Source organism: Paramisgurnus dabryanus, chromosome 11, assembly GCF_030506205.2.
Source record: "Paramisgurnus dabryanus chromosome 11, PD_genome_1.1, whole genome shotgun sequence".
NCBI lineage: Eukaryota > Metazoa > Chordata > Actinopteri > Cypriniformes > Cobitidae > Paramisgurnus > Paramisgurnus dabryanus.
In genome coordinates, this window is record NC_133347.1 from 19,742,290 (window position 1) to 19,755,877 (window position 13,588).

Here is a 13,588-nt window from a genome sequence, read left to right on the forward strand (position 1 = left end):
CTCCTTCAAATGATGTCTTTTAACATGAAAATGACATGAACTTGGAAGAATGGCAAAATAAGGAAGAAAAGAAGACAGAAAAGGATATAGTGGTTTGGAGAAAAAACTGTACCATACACCCAATACTAACCGAAGAGCTCAAGTCAGAGCCAAATGCATTCACAACATCAACTACAAAATGGGGTCTGTCCCAGGATCGATACGCTAGCATACTGCTGCAACTAATGAGTGCCTATTCAGATGGGCCTCTTATGGGCTGTGATATGATAATTTAGTCGGAGTCCAGTCTGGAATTTTGAAGGATCCATCCATAGCCAGACTAGTGATCATTAATCTTCCATGGCTATAATGAGACTAATTGTTGAAGGGGTGATTGAATCTATATCACTGGCTGTATGTTGGGGGAAGAGTTTATAATGTGGATGGTAGGCTAGCTGACAGGTCTTCTCTGGTTCACAGCCCCAGTTCCTATGCGTAGCGCCTACCTGTGACTGCATATTGGCTCCAACTTGTGCCCCTTGGTAAGAATCCCCATTCAGATTCTGCATGCTCATGAACATGTCCCCCGAGTTTGGGAGGTTAAAAGAACCTGACGAACCTAGAAAGGAAAAGATGAGGCTGAATAGGGTGAGAAGGAGTAAGAGAGGCTAACACACAGACTCACACATACACACAACGTCTACAGTGACGTACACGCACCACAACTAAGATGCGATGCTGAAAGGGCAAGCAAAAGAGGAAAAGAAATCAAATGGAAGAAAAGACAGAATGGAGATGGGCTAATCTCTAGGAGGACATGGACGAGTCGCACCAAAAACAACGAAAAAATGCAAACTAACTGGGAGAAATCACAAAAAAGATAAAGATGGCATATGGAGTTGGTGGTCAAGGTTTTCACAGGGGTTCACAGCTACACCTAATCTAGTGGACTAGTTCATACGGGGGATAATATGCCAATGACAATAAGGACAATAAGAAGCTTATGGAAAAGGCCAGTACCAGTGAACATGTTGGTTAATAGAGTGTTTTTGTTCTCTGCAGAGTCCAGCTGAAATTCTTCATCTTTCATCTGGAATCCTGGGTGCAAGAAAAAGGTGACCCCTTAAAAATTGCTTACCCAAATCCTCAGGGTCTAAGCCATGTCATATCTTCTGCTTATTATGTCTGAAGAACATCCATTTAAGCTACACACTGCATCATGCTGCTAATCAAATATTCATCATTATTCCATACTGCATATTTGTGTAAGAGCATAACATGCTCCAAGCAAGAGATTTCCATCAATTCACAGCGGGAGTAACACTGTCACATATTTATGGATACAGAGGGAGGAAAGTGAGTATCTCTTCTACCCCCACCCCCCAATACTACAAACATATTCAGCATGGGCAACCAGCTCACGCGATTTCTGCATGACTTTGCTCATCTCGTTCAGCATGTATAGTCTCAGAAGCAGAAGAGTGAGTTTCAAGCCCCGACCTGGGACCTCTCACTGTCACAGCAGCCAATCAGCATGCCAGAGGGAGTGGAGGATCAGAAGCAACCAAGCTATGGTTGAGGGATGGCTGGTGGATTTTTGGGGATAAGTGTAAGCTTACCAGAGTTGGGTGTGGTGGGCGAGTTGGTCTGACTGTTCTGGACGGCAGCGGCTACTGCATGTGCGGCAGTCACGGCTGTCTTAGCGGCATACAGGTTGGCCTCCTCTTGGAACTTGCCAATGTTTTTTTTGTAACGGATCCTCTTGTTGCCAAACCAGTTGGATACCTGAGGGAGAGATGGAAAGAAAGGGAAAGGGAAAAAAGAGGAAGGGGCGTCAGACGTCAATGCAGACGAGGCACTGTGCACTCAACAGAGTGATTGTTTCAAGATGTCATGTTTGGGTCTATCAAGTCCACAGTCCCCAGCCTCCTACAGTAATATCCGCTGGGCATGCAGACTAATTAAGCGATTATCAGACAGGGCTTGTGCATTATTGCGGATGGAGGCGTGACATGCTCTCTGTTTGTCTCTAGACAAAAACCAACACTCGGGGGGCTTCTTGTCTGTGGCAATGTTAAGATCACTGTTGCACTTACAAGATCAGGTGGTTAAACCCAAAAATGAAGGTGGCACTTTTCCTTATAAGGTTAGCTGAGACCTTGTTTTGTGTTGGTATTGTTCTTGTTCCCGAGCCCTTATTTCATATACGAACAAATTCCCTGTAATCGTTTTAACATAATGCCTCTTTTTTGTTCTCCTCTTCTTTTCTTTAGAGATAACTTAATAGAAGATTTATCTGACTGCCTCGATTTCTACAGCAAGGCTTTTATGCATCTTAATAACACTAATGTTCATTTCTTTTGCATAAAACCACTTTTGTGCTCTTGCCTAAAGACAAATAATAGACACGCTAATAACCACAACTCTGATTGTACACCTAAAAGCGATCGTAACACCTCAACCCAATACATTAATAATTACAATAACGCTAATTTCACTAAAAAACAGCAGCCAGAAAACAATAAGATCTAGGTCACATGGGGGGTGGTATATGTGCAAATGCTAGCACTGCATAATTGTGGAATAATAAAGAGATTAAGGGTTGTTTCTTAATAGCCCTATAAATTACGGTGGCCTGTCGCCGTGGCGATCTCTCCTGCCGTATTCCGGCTCTGGCTGGACTGGAGGACCAGAGAGCCTCAGCCCCTTAATGATGCTTTATTTAATTTCCACCTCTCTGCTTCCATTTTAATATCTCCAGCAGCTCGGGCCACGCTACGCTACAGCGGCTGAATTTACATGACATCAGATCATTTCTACCCCCACCATGCCTCTGCGCTTCTAAATCTTTAATATCTAGGCAATTAAAATTAATGACCATTCGACTGAAGCCACCACCGTTGGCAGGCTTTTGCCTTAACATCAATTGTTTGATGGGTTTACCTAGAGGTTAAACTAACAAGCAAGGTTTAATTGGAAGCAATGAAAGCACTAGCTGCCATCCTTTTTACTTAACCTGCTTATGAAGCAGCTTTAAGGCCATGGAAAATAGGCTAAGCAAGCCTGCGTCCAAAGATTAAAGATCTGGATCTTAACTCCTCCTAACCCACATATTTCATATTTGGCTTACAAACTAACCAATTTTAATGATTGTTCTCTTGTTTGCTGTCTGCTTTGCATTTTGAGTCAATTGTGTAGCTATACAGTACATACTTTTCAGAGTTCCTTATTTGTTGAATTTCACACACCTACATAGTGAGCACCACGTCTACACAGGATGTCTATGAGGATTTCGTACACTACTCATTCACTTTTATTTGTTGTAAGACCGAGGATTGACCAAACCAGTGCAACGTGCTAGAGAAAACTACAAACGGAATAACTACTTTATAGCTGACCAAGAGATAAGAAGGAAGAATCACTCTAGAGATGCAGTAGTCCTCTATGTCTGGAACCCAATACCTGGTTTGTTTGCTCTAAAGCAATGGAGAGGAAAGCCTGTGTAGGTGTAGTAAATAATTCACCACTACTACCTCCCCAAGCCTGGGTCAATACGCCGCTGGTGTCACTGAAAGGGGATGGATGATCTTACCCAGATCTCAATACCACCCGATTTATACTGCTTCTCTTGCTGAGATCGGAGCTTAAATGGAGACCCAGACCTCATCACACACACACACATTAGATGTCATGGATGTTTGCAGTGGGCAAGACTGCTGATTTTATCAATAATGAAGCGGCCTGCATTAATAGTTAACACATTAACCTGAGGCAGAACTCTGCTACATGTATAATGAGCTGAAATATTGATAAGTGTCGCTCGTTTGAACCGCAGGAAGATCGAAGCGGAAGAACCACACTTAATTGGATGACGGGCACCACATTTCGCGCCCGCTCATTTGCAGGGAGCACAATATCCCCACTAGATTCAAAGCCTAAAATGATAATGGTTATGGAAACGCTTCCGAAAAAGCTCATGTGACCCTGTGTGCTGTGCTCGGTGCTCATTTGGGAGGCTGAGCGTCACACATGCACAGAGATTGTGTCCAGATAATGAGGTTGATTCTGTGCCGTGGTGTCTGATAAAGGCGACTAAATTTCATTGACAGTACCATTAACAGCACACATCACTTCTAATCAGAGCATGTCTCGGACATGGGAAAAACAAAGCAATTTATCCTTGTGCTAGAATTTGTTGCAATAAGACAAAATTTATTAGCTAACAGGAACAAATTAATATTATAACCAGAACTTCCTAATTGGTCATATATTTAATATGTAAATCCATGTTTGTATTAAAGGAAAACACCACCATTTTTTAATATTTTCTATGTTCTTACCTCAATTTAGACAAATTAATACATACATATATTTTTTCACTGCGTGCACTTAATCTTTGTACAGCGTGTCGTGAATGTGTTAGCATTTAGCCTAGCCCCATTCTTTCCTTAGGATCCAAACAGGGATGGATTTAGAAGCCACCAAACACTTGCATGTTTTCCCTATTTAAAGACTGTTACATGAGTAGTTAAACAAGTAAGTATGGTCCCACAAAACAAAAAGTGACGATTTTTCAAGCGAATAAAAAACGAGAACTATATTGTATGGCGGAAGCGCACTTATTTTGCAGCACTTCGACCTCGTTTTTTATCTGCTTAAAAAATCGCCACATTTTATTTTGTGCCACCATATTTACTGCTGTAACTACTCATGTAACAGTCTTTAAATATGGAAAACATGGAAGTGTTTGGTGGTTTCTAAATTCATCCCTGTTTGGATCCTAAGGCATGAATGGGGCTAGGCTAAATGCTAACACATTCACAATGCGCTGTACACAAATTAAGTGCACGCATTCAAAAAAGATAGGTATGTATTCATTTGTCTAAGTTGAGGTAAGAACATAGTAAAATATTGAAAACTGTGGTGTTTTCTTAAGATTACTTAAATGTGCTACAATATGTGACCTACAGTATTTAGTTTATCAACTGAAAAATTGCTTTTCAATTAAGTTAAAGTGAATTTTGAGGAAATTCTCATTGGGCTGTATCACTTGCTGGTTTACCAGTCCCAACAAACAGTAACATTTCAATGTTTTAGGAAAGAACAGAATAAAATAGACCTTTATTGTCATTAATCAGAAAACAGTGATAGGCCATTTAGCAACTCTTCAGAATAAGAACAAACATTAAACAATAATGCTAAATAAATGTTAACCACACTAATCCAACAAAACATAAACTATCTGAATTTGATGTTGCTCTTTGTTTAGGTTTGTTGGGGCAGTGTAAACTTATCTAGCATTGAGAATGCATTTTCCAACATACAAATTAAAAAAATCCAATATAAATATATCCTGAATATATGTAAAACACACTTATCAAATACAATGTGGGGTAAATATCTATCACACGCATGTCAAAATGTGTAATGACAAGACATAACACTAACATAAAGGACATACTTTAAGTGGTTTGACAATCAGGTGAGTGAAATTCTCTAGGGAAGAGTGGAGGGGTTATATATGTATTAAAATATAAGTATTAGAACATAAACATCTGATTTCCTTTAAAAAAGTACTAATAAAGATGCACTTTTATTACTACCCACTCCAAAAGTAGTGCTACCCAACACTGTTCAGTGTTATAGTGCAGAAAAAAAGTTAATATAGGAACAGAGTGCTGAGTATGTAACATGTTCTAAAGTGTCAGTGAACATACACAAAGGGGTGAAAGTATACAGGAAAAGCAACAATAAAGATAAAAACAAATGGCACAACAAAAGTGGAGCAGAAGTCATGACATACCTGTGCCACTGTGATGGTGGTTCCCACCCCCTGAAGGCAAAAAAGAATGGCTTTTACAGGATCTGACTCTGAACAACCCTCCATAAGCCCCTCCCCACAGAGAAAAAACATTTATTCATCATCACAGAGTACGCAAATATACTCTAAGACCCAATAGGTTAATATTTCACATTTGACCTTGACCACCTCTGTGACAGTTTGACAAAGGAAAAGAGTTTTGTCTGTGGGAAGATGGGTGTGGGTGGGTACTCTTGCCTTCAGGTGGATTCTGAATATTTGAATTATAAGAGTGGGAAAACACTGTGATTCTCTAAACACCGCATTGACATTTTGTGGCATTTGTCTGTTAGGTTTGAGCTCAACTAGACTCAAGCCGAGCAAAAAGACTCATCTAGCACTAAACTGGTACTACTACAATACGTTTCCAATTAAATGCACTCAATTTCCACCTGCTGGAAATTACTAGCAAGGAGGTTCGTCGGTGTAGGATAACCAAATTCAATTTGCTTATTTTAAAAGAGATAAACCATTCAATAGTGACGTACCATACATCAACACAGGTCAGAAAACTGCTTTAGCTGCTTTTCAGGCGGTCTTTAAATACTTTGCAATAGTGAGAATTGTTTAAAGGAAGAATATATTCCCTAAAAATGCGTGACTAAAAGTTTGTCTCTCATTTCTCGGCTCTCTCTGACACACAGACACTCTCAGACACATACACACACACATTTACTCTAAAACACAATGACTGACACAGATCACCACAAACTGTGGCATCCATCCCCAACAGGGTACACGCTGTGTCTTTAGGCCCTGCTTGAGACACAGCTCAGTGGAAGTATCAGACTGATGTGTTAGAGCAAACAGGTATGCATGCTAGACAGTGACAAGAGGAAATAAGGGGACAATGAGAGTCAGTGTGCTAGAGAATGCTGATCTGGCACCATACCTATATTTATTATCATCCTGTTTTGCCTTGTTTAACCTAGAGTAATTGACTATCACCCTTAACCTACCCTGCTGGACAACTCAGCTTAAGATGGGAGCTGGTTTCTAGCTAGTCCAAGTTGGTTGTTAAGTTTTTAGACCAGCCAGTTTGCTCTTTTTTTACATTTATGCATTTTGCAGACACTTTCAGCCAAAGCGACTACAAAGTATATATTTTGTCAGTATGCAGGTTCCCTGGGATCAAACCCGTGACCTTTTCTGCTGCTAATGCAATGCTACAAGTTTCTTGCTAATAGCCAAGATGGCTAATAGCCAACTAGACACCAGCTACCGTTACAAAACACAGCTGGGTTTTCCAGCAGGGTTTATGATGGGAATCTAGGCCCGGGGTCCCCAAACTTGTTCCTGGAGGGCCAGTGTCCTGCAGAGTTTAGCTCCAACTTGCCTTAGCAAACCTTCTTGAAAGATTCTAGTATGCTTAGTAGGAGCTTAATTCGCTGCTTCAAGTATGTATGATTAGGGTTGGAGCTAAACTCTGCAGAGACACCGGCCCTCCAGGAGCAGGATTGGTGACGCCTGATCTAAGCAATGACTTGTTAGTCATTTTTTCCCAAGCTATCCAATAAATATGGAATATGCTACATGGATGGTGGGCTCACCTGTGATACTGTTATGCTGCACTTCTTAGCCAGCTCCTCTTTGGCCTCTTCGCTGGGATAAGGGTTACTAAGGTGTGAGTAAAAGTATTCATTCAGGATCTCGGTGGCCTGCTTGCTAAAGTTCCGCCGTTTCCGTCTGGAAAAAAGGATAAAACGATTAGTGAAGAATCAACATTCAACTCAGCATATTGATTATAACCTGTCATAACTGATACAGTCTTCGTTGGCCTTGGTTCTTAGTTCTTAGTATCTAGAAAAACATAATGCCCCCCTAAAAAATAAACAGAAATCAGCAGAAAAAAACAAAGCTTTACCAATAAAAGTTGATAAACACTTGGTCAATATCATTATCTCATTTTTGACCGAGGTGGCATTTAGAGGCTTTTGCATCTGAGTTTCTCATATGCAGTTTAAACTTGGAAAGGCTCTGATCAGCACAAACATGAGGACACCCAAACGAATGCAGTCACATTATTGGTTGATCTCTAAGCGTTTTGGAGCTAGCGGAGTGACTTTCCATCACTTGTTCTCCCTGTTTCTTTCGCTCTGATGGGGACATTTAGAGGTGCTCAAGCATTCTCAGTCAAAGGCGACATTAGGGAAATCAGGCCATGGGCAGCTAAGCACAGTTCCTCAAGTACCAGGGCAGGGCCTGATGGAGCTGCACTTACCGCCACTCACCCAACGACCCCCCACCCCCTCTCCCCACCACGGGCCCACCACTGTTAAGCGCCGGCTGCATTTTCTAGTCTTGTTTAATGCCTTTCAGAAGAGCGGCCGGCTGAACGATTGTGCATCCGCTCCACTTGAGCGTTCTCCAAGAGACCTCTTCCATGGCTCGCTCTTTCTTGTTCTCGCTGCATCATTTCTCTTCCTTCTCTGCCTCTCCAGATCTCCTCCACCAACTGTTTGTGATTACAGTAATCTGGACCACCTGCCGATGACCTCCTACCCACCAAACGCAAATGACTTCATTTCCACTCTATAAAACTCTTAACTGCTTTCAGGTGCTTAGCCTGATTGCGTTCAGTGGATGGCCTCTAGGCTCAAGAGCTCTTGTCTTGGCAACAGAACATCTTAGGCCGCTAATGGTTGAAAAATACAGCATGATTTTTGTGCTCCACTGATGCACAAGCAAACAGGTGCTGTAGGGTCAATGTCAGTGCCCGGACAAAACATTTATTGCATAGGTCAAATTAATGAATTAAATAAAAAATCAGGTTTAAGTTACAAGTCACAATACTCACGTTGTGGTGTATTCGATGGTTATTTGAAATGCATAGAATAGATCACATGTTTGTACTAACCTGGCATCGAGGAAGCGGGATCTCAGGATCATTACGGCTTCACAGGTGCTCTGTTTAAGCTGCATTTGGATGGAGCTGAATTTACGGTGGATGATGCTGACCATACGCTCGATCTCTTTGGGCGAGATGGGCCGCGTGCGAGACTGCTCCCTCAACAGGTTCATGACGTGGGTGGTGAATTCGTTACATGCCTGTGGAGAAACACAAAATGTTTTAAATACGTCAAGCTGGGGATATAGCTTTCCTGTACAATGAGTAGATTCCAGGTGAGAACGTAGGTGTAAAAAATCTAAATTAACCAAGGCTTAAATTATGTCTCTGAAGTCATTAGAACCCGCTACCGAAACTCAGCTGCTAATAAATAATCTTCTAATTTACGATTCATGAATCTTCTTGCATATAATTTGAAAACATCCAAGAAATCGACGCTCTGTTTGAAGCAGTTACGTGCTCTCGGCACAGTGACGGAAACGCTCGTTGACATTACTCTGCAGAAGAAACGCTTGCAGTTCAACGGCATTCGTTTGAAGCTCTCCACAGCAGCAATCAGCAATATTTGAAGCAAGTTCAAAGCTGCTCCTCTTGCGTGGAAAAAACACATTTGCAATGCTACCGAGGACTCAAACGGCGTAATAGTCGAAGTCATCTATGAACGCAAATTCCGATTTGCAATTTGGCATCTGTCCAGCGCCCGTAGAATTCCAACAGCTTTTCGTTAAAGCAGTAGTTCATACATGATTAATTAGAATAACTCATTTAGCTAGTGCACACTTTAGCTCATTACTCGAAGTAAAATTCGTTAAGTATTTACATTTAGCTAATTAAAATCAGGGAACGCCCTTAAGAAAGATGCATTCACTTTGTGCCACCTTTTTAAACAGTTGGAAGTTAATCAGACTAATTTAGCCCATTGCCTGGCGAAGTCATCAGCTAATACAACTTCCATATCATTAAAAAAGGATTGTTATTTACAAACAGGACTCTTCTACCCACCTTTGCTTACCGTTCACTGCGTAAGTACTGTTTTTATGGACAGCTGGGGCACAAAGACGTGACTTTAATTTCTAGGAATGTCTCCTTAAAGCCAACCTTTACCCACAACATATCTGAGAAAGTGATGGAATGGCACTCGCTCCACTCATCCTTGTTTATGAGGAAAATAACTAAAACGCTGAATCAAAAATTAATGTCAGCTCCATTAAAGAATCAATACATGACCTCAATGAAGCAGCTCCATAGCAACACTTTCAAATGCACTATGCAATCAAAGGCTGCTCTCCACACTGTAACTAAAAGCATCTGCTCAATATTTATAAGAGGATGTCTAGACTACCGCTGTTCTGGGGTCAGGTAAGTTGAAGATGTCCTTATGCCTAAATATCACCATAAATCACATCCACTCTCAGCTGTAATCGTGATAGACAAGACCGTAAAACAAGAAGTGCTTGCTCAAGATGGACCTTCAAGCATTCATATAATTTTAACTAACTATTCTTACAGCACCCATAATAACGCATTGTGTCTGATCAGCAAGCTGGTGAAATCTTAATGGACAGGTCAGACAAGGTGCGTTTTTACCTGCTCATACTTCTCCAGCTCGGTGTGGTAGATCTGTCTGATCTGCGAGAGTTTGGCCCTGTAGTCCGAGTGTTCGATGGAGTTATCGGTGGGACTTCCTGCCGCTGCGGCCGCCGCTGCGGCTGCTGCCGATCCTCCGCCCTTCTCCGGTCCTGACACGCCCTCAGCCAGAAGCATGTTGTCAAGACGCATCAGCTGAGGATCGGGCGGGTCCTCCTCTTGAGCCCCGCGGATACTTAGACCTAACAAAAAACAAAAAGACAAGACGGCACTGGTCAGTGACATGGTACAATAGAGGCTTTGTATGTTCTTAAACTCTTTTGGAATAATTGTACATTTAAAACATAAAATGATGTTAAACAAAACATACGCAATATATTATAAACATGGGTTGATCATAAGGAAAAGTACTGGCAAAAAATTGTGCTTAATGTGAAAAAAAAACTTTATTTTTGTGAAGGAATAAGTGGGGACTTTTTGGTGCTTGACTCTGACACACTTTAGCAAATCCACTATGAGCCTTAAATGATGAAATGTAATTAATAATTGACAAATGATTGATTTCCATCCAGATGTTAATCTAAAACAATGCCATCATGCTGGTAGCAAGCTATGCAATCACATCTTTGACAGTCAGCGAATGCGGCTATCTGTCACAACAGTAACTCCAGATAGCATTAGAGCAAAAATTCATCGTCCACTGCGAACCATCGCAATGCTTGAGTTAAAGTGAGACAGATCTGGCTACTGGGTGTATTGAGAGAGTGCAAAAAAGGCCTGTAGGTACAAATTTGTTTCTCCTCTGGTTTGCAATGCCACCTTCTTGAATTTACACAACGCACACGCATAGTGTGTACGTGTAAGCCATACATGACAGGGACGTAAGGCACACGTGCAACAGTATTTCTATGACGGCAAACTGAAAGGTATGCGCTCTGTGTGTGTGTGTTTGTGTGTGAATACGTGTGCACGTGTCTTTGTGTGCGGGCTCGCCTGCTGTTCCGAAATCATGACAGCAGCGTAATAATGAGCAGAAACTGTTCTCACAAGTGCTGTTATGTTTTGTTGTTAACAAACTGTTTTATTATACAACGCGGTTCTTCTCGCCGCAGAGCCGAGGCTGCTTGAAATGTATGTAAATTTGCATAGCAATCGATACAAGGGTGAAAGATAGCTCATTGTGTTCGCTTGATATTCATAATGAACCTTGGAGCAGTAAAGAGCCATTAAGATTGATTACAAACTTCCTCATCAGTGCTTGCCTCTCTTCCTCTCTCTCTCTCTCTCTCTCTCTCTCTCCCCCTCTCTCTCTCTCCCTCTTTCTCGGTATGTTTGTGTAATGAACTCCATTCATATAGGAAAATAATGAACCAGAAAAAAAGATTTTAATCAAACATTTTAATCTTAACATGTATTTGTAATAGTGCCGCTCTAAGATGACACAGTCATTCTTTGTCTCCGGCTGCGGCCTTCTGCCTTTGTTATCAGGTCACGTGGTCTGTTCTGCTCTTTGATTTTTCCTTCGTTTTTTTTTCTTTTTCATTTCTATCTTTCAGTGAATCCTAATTAGTTCTCATTCAAGACCTGTTCTGGCAGCTCCAGCTTTATAACAAAAACAAAAACTGGAAATGGAAAAGAACTATCACTAATATAGATAGTTAAACCTTAAAAAAGTAACTTTAAAATTAAAAGTGTGTATTTTTAAATGCTGCAATTGGTCAAAAGTTATTATTTTACTTTTTTTAAACATATTTTAGCATTAAATAGTAATATGAAGCCTATATAAATAATACATGTGTTAGCAGTGCAAAGGTTGTGGGTTTGATGCACCTAGAAATACAAAGACTGATAACATTTATAGCTTGAATGGACTGTAAGTTGCTTTGGATAAAAGTGTCTGACAAATCCATAAATGTAATTGAAATGATTTTGATAAAAAATAATAATGTAGTTAAATTTATACCCACAAACACCAGGCTGATCTCATAAGAATTTGTACATATTTTACGAGTTGGCTAATTCATATACATTTATATGAATATTATGAATATAATGTATATAGTATTTATGCATGTGGCAGACGCATTTATCCAAAGCGACTTACAGTGCATTAAAAGCTATACATTGTTAAAAGTATTTCTGTTCCCTGGGTTCGAACCCATGACCTTTTGCACTATACAGCTATACAGGAACAAACAGGAAGATAATCATGCAAAAACATACAATTAATAAAAAATAAATAACAAAATCCCTCCCCTAACCCTAATGCCACAGGGGCAAATCGTACAATTCATACGAATTCCCATGAGATAGCATTGCAAACAAATACAGTAAGTTTCAATGCATACCCATATTTATATACCTGACTATAGGATATACATTTGTAATGCTTTATTTACGCTCATGTACTATTCTCGCACACATTAAAACAAATATTTACATGTCGGTTTTGTGGTTTTGCAAACATACTTCAGTCTTAACTCCCAAGTAGCACACTACAAAAAAACACTACAATCCATCAAGGCTCTCGGCTATCACACCCCACAAACAAACAACCCCCACCACGCTCGGACACTAAAGCTCACCCGCTTTTTTAAATAAACAAAGAAAAGATGCTGTCAAAACAAGGAGACCATTTACTTCGCTTACACGACAAATCTACAGACCGGTACCTCTATCCTGGGCCCGATTGAGGTGCTGCCCATCCTGTGCGGTATTGATCAGGTGTTAGCTCACGTATGTGCTGTTGATATTAGGCCACGGGGTGTAATGGTGTGAGAGGCAGAGGATGAATGAGGTCATTTGTGTGAGACGCTCAGCTGGCCGTGTTGGACAATGCAGTGTCAGCGTGGAGAGCCAAGGCCACATGAGGAACAACATGACCCTGCTCCAGTGACTCCATGAGCAGTCAACACAAACGCTTATCTACACACATACACAAAGCAGAATTGCTACCTGTATATCGCCTTTGTGCCAAAATAGCGGCAAAGGTGGTACAGAGAATGAATTACAATAATTTGTGACTGTCCAAGCTAAAGTATCATAAACTAATTATGACGAGATTAAGAGCATTAAAGTTTTTAATCTCTTACTCAGTCAATATTAAAGATATCAAGGTTATATTTTTACAAAATGTTCTTTACATTATGTAAAATGATTTAATGTAGAAATATTAATTTACCAAAAAAAAATGACACATTACAAATAAACACATTAGCCATTTGTAGTTTTCTTTATTTTGGAACTTTCTTTGATCCTGTATTTAAAATTAATTTTGACTTATTTAGTATTAACTTGTACCTGTATCACCACAT

The 13,588-nt window shown here is 40.5% G+C and overlaps 1 protein-coding gene across 8 annotated transcripts in view; it reads right to left on the reverse strand.

Annotated features, from left to right (window-relative positions):
- Positions 1 to 13,588, reverse strand: part of pbx3b (pre-B-cell leukemia homeobox 3b) — a 75,522-nt gene that overhangs the window by 6,557 nt on the left and 55,377 nt on the right. For 2 of the 8 annotated variants that reach the window (XM_065247290.1, XM_065247289.1), the window contains exons 3-9: positions 10,275 to 10,516; positions 8,697 to 8,887; positions 7,390 to 7,525; positions 5,783 to 5,812; positions 1,599 to 1,764; positions 1,000 to 1,077; positions 486 to 598 (exon numbers count right to left, since the gene is read on the reverse strand). In XM_065247290.1, the coding sequence (XP_065103362.1) occupies positions 486 to 598; positions 1,000 to 1,077; positions 1,599 to 1,764; positions 5,783 to 5,812; positions 7,390 to 7,525; positions 8,697 to 8,887; positions 10,275 to 10,516 (956 nt within the window). The remainder of the gene's footprint in view (positions 1 to 485; positions 599 to 999; positions 1,078 to 1,598; positions 1,765 to 5,782; positions 5,813 to 7,389; positions 7,526 to 8,696; positions 8,888 to 10,274; positions 10,517 to 13,588) is intronic. The other 6 variants (XM_065247292.1, XM_065247291.1, XM_065247294.1 and 3 more) reach the window with 4 other exon arrangements.